This window comes from Lasiodiplodia theobromae (genome assembly GCF_012971845.1).
Source record: "Lasiodiplodia theobromae strain AM2As chromosome Unknown scaffold_35, whole genome shotgun sequence".
Taxonomy (NCBI): Eukaryota; Fungi; Ascomycota; class Dothideomycetes; order Botryosphaeriales; family Botryosphaeriaceae; genus Lasiodiplodia; species Lasiodiplodia theobromae.
The window spans coordinates 240,618-243,307 of NW_023336514.1; the positions used below are offsets into that span (position 1 = coordinate 240,618).

General features: G+C 52.5%; 1 protein-coding gene across 1 annotated transcript; it reads right to left on the bottom strand.

The window, feature by feature from the left end:
* Positions 1–216: 216 nt before the first annotated feature.
* LTHEOB_10013 (Lon protease like peroxisomal) lies at positions 217–2,293 on the bottom strand (the record flags this gene model as incomplete). The annotated part of the gene is made up of 3 exons (XM_035506612.1): positions 217–835; positions 1,434–1,822; positions 1,883–2,293. The coding sequence occupies 3 exons, from the start codon at positions 2,291–2,293 to the stop codon at positions 217–219; spliced, it is 1,419 nt and encodes a 472-aa protein (XP_035368325.1).
* Between the last annotated feature and the right edge of the window lie 397 nt (positions 2,294–2,690).

Here is a 2,690-nt window from a genome sequence, read left to right on the forward strand (position 1 = left end):
ACACGCCCCTTGCCCGAAATCACTGATATATCTCTTTGCGATACTGTCAACACAGATAGTTCTATGCTCTCACCATCCGCGATGAATATGAGTTCTTTTCGCGCCCTATATGGACGATCTTCCTTACCTTCATTCAGTCATTCCTAGGGAAAAGGTGCCCCGTTCGCCAAATCAGTCTATGCTGCATATCCACCGCCTCCTCGACGTCATGACCCATCACCGAATCGACTCGAGAAGTTTTCTATGCGCTCCGATCATCTGTTCGAGCTCGCAGACAACGTTGGTATAAACAGCATTTCGTAGGCCCTCGGCGTCCAGGTCGTCCTCAGCGGAGAAGTTGCAATCAATGCACTTCCGCGCGATTCTATGATAACGCGGGCCAAGGTCCGTATAGGAGCCATCGGCGAGGATGCGTGCGCTTATCACGTCGTGCTGCTGCGGGCCGAGTTGCTTGAAGCTGCTGATGTCTTTCTTGTGACCGATCTCCAGGAGCGCGAGGCCGAGCTTGGCCAGCGTCATGTTGCGGATGCCGTAGTTGTAGCGGTACGTTGGTTTGGTGACAATGGAGTCCAAATGCTGGGCTGAATTCGTGCTTTGAACAGGCTGGGGATCGCTTGGGTCAGGATTCTTCTGTGGGAATTGAGTGGTGAGATGGAGAGTTTGCAGATCTTGCACCAAGTCGTCTGGGGAGGGCTCGTTAACATTGCCGAAGAAGGAGATGTCCCGAAGCTTCCAATCCTCGGAAAGCCATGGAGTCAGGTAGTATTGTAGTATGGTGGAGGCCAGTTTATGAGCGAGAACGAGGCGCTCGAGCTGGGGAAGAACGGCGATTTTGCTATTCAGGGGTAGCGAGTCTTTTCCATTTGTCTCCAGATTTTGTCCGGCTGAGGCCCTTCTGCCAGCGTCGTAAAAGACGAACCTGAAAGTTTTTCGGCTCTCCAAAAATCCAAGGCAACCAGTTGTCGAATTGCATGTCTGATTCAAATGACAGCAGAAACTCTTGGTATCTCGAAGATTCATCATGGAATAGCATTGGTCATTGGGACCAGCCTGGGGAGCAGCATCTTTGAGCACTTTCGGGGCTGATGACTCCAAACCATCCTCTTTATCCCATTCGCCGCCGAACCTTACCCTCTTCTTGGCCTTTTTGATTCCTGAAAGAAGGGAAGCAGCTTTCGAAGGTGGATCACAGGATGAGGGCTGATCATCCACCCGCAGCTGTAATGAGGAAGTAAGCTCAGTAGTAAGTGTTGTAGCTAACGGTGGAGAGGTCAAACTGTCACTTCTGGCGGTAACAGACTGTACATAAAGCCATATCGGTGGCTCAGGGGCCCTGTTATTACGTCAGATGATGAATTAAAATTCTACTTGGGAGTAATGATATCACGTGAAGATGAGAGGGCTCACTAGCACCAAGAAATTAAGTTACGTACGGTGAGCTGATTTTCGGGCCCTTCTGCCGGCAGGAGATGGCCATATCGAGGCGAACTCTTTCGTAGTCAGCCTCTGCGTTAAGGAGAAGCTTGGCTTGATGAGCTTCATGAGAGGCATTCGAGCACGACCAGGCATCCTCAAGGGACGAATGGAGCATGTTCGAAGCTTCACGAATTTTTGAATAGGCTGACGGGATTCGCCTCGCCGTGATGGTCGTTGACGAAAAGTGGCGCGGGTTCTGTACTGCACACTTTTGCTTGCGAAGGCTTCGGAATTTGGCATTCCAAAGGTTGAGGCTCTGGAGAGTTTTCCTGTATCCGCTTTCCTTGGTGGACACCTTGAAGGCGTGGCGCAAATCTTGGATGGCCGTCGATGATGATTCATTAGTCTAGAAATGCAAGGGTGGTAAGCAACGGCGGCAACTACTTTCGGAGAGAAAAGAACGCACCCCGCCGCTGTTCGAAAGCCTGTCAAGACGGGCCAGATCTGCCGTCGTACTGCGAAGCAAGTCCCGGATCTTGACCACAATCTCCTCGCAAATCGCGAAATCGTCTCCCATCAATCGCTGAAGACCATCGTTCACCCGCTTAACATCGTCTCTGTCCCATGGTCCGTCGTCCGGGTGTTGCAGCACACTCAGCAGTTCCTCCTTGTCATCCACCACCGAGGCCAGCAAAAGGTGACATTCAGTGCGGAATGCGCGCTCTTCGAGGCGAAAGTCCAGCTGGATCTCGCGAACGACATCGTGGTGTCTCTTGAACGTGTCCAATTTCTTACCTGCCCATCCATAGGATTTGAGGATCTCGAAAAAGATTGGCACCACGCCGAAAACTAAGCCGGCAACCTCAATGCCGGACATGGTGGGCCAGCCTTGTTGATGGCGAGAGCCACCTGTGTTGTGTTAAAATGTTGAGGAAATCTGCGACGGTTTATCAGTAAGGCGCAGCAAGGCGCAGCAAGGCTATCATGCAGCCTGTTGCAGCGGCTAAGCGCCTCCACACCACGCCGGAGCCAATCACTGCGTTGCCACGCCGCCTGCATGCAGGCTTGGAAAAGTGGGGGCGAACGCCCCGCAGCTGAAAAACTCTCCTAGAGAAAGGCTGGCCGCGTCCTCTTTGTTAAGTCCTGCTGGATTCGAGTTTCGCTCCGTTCGCGCGTCTCTGGCTACGGCTATCTCCCACCACTGTTACCCGGCGACAAGTTTGGGCTGTGCCCAGCAATCTCAGCCTTGTGCAGTATTCCGCGCCTACAAATCA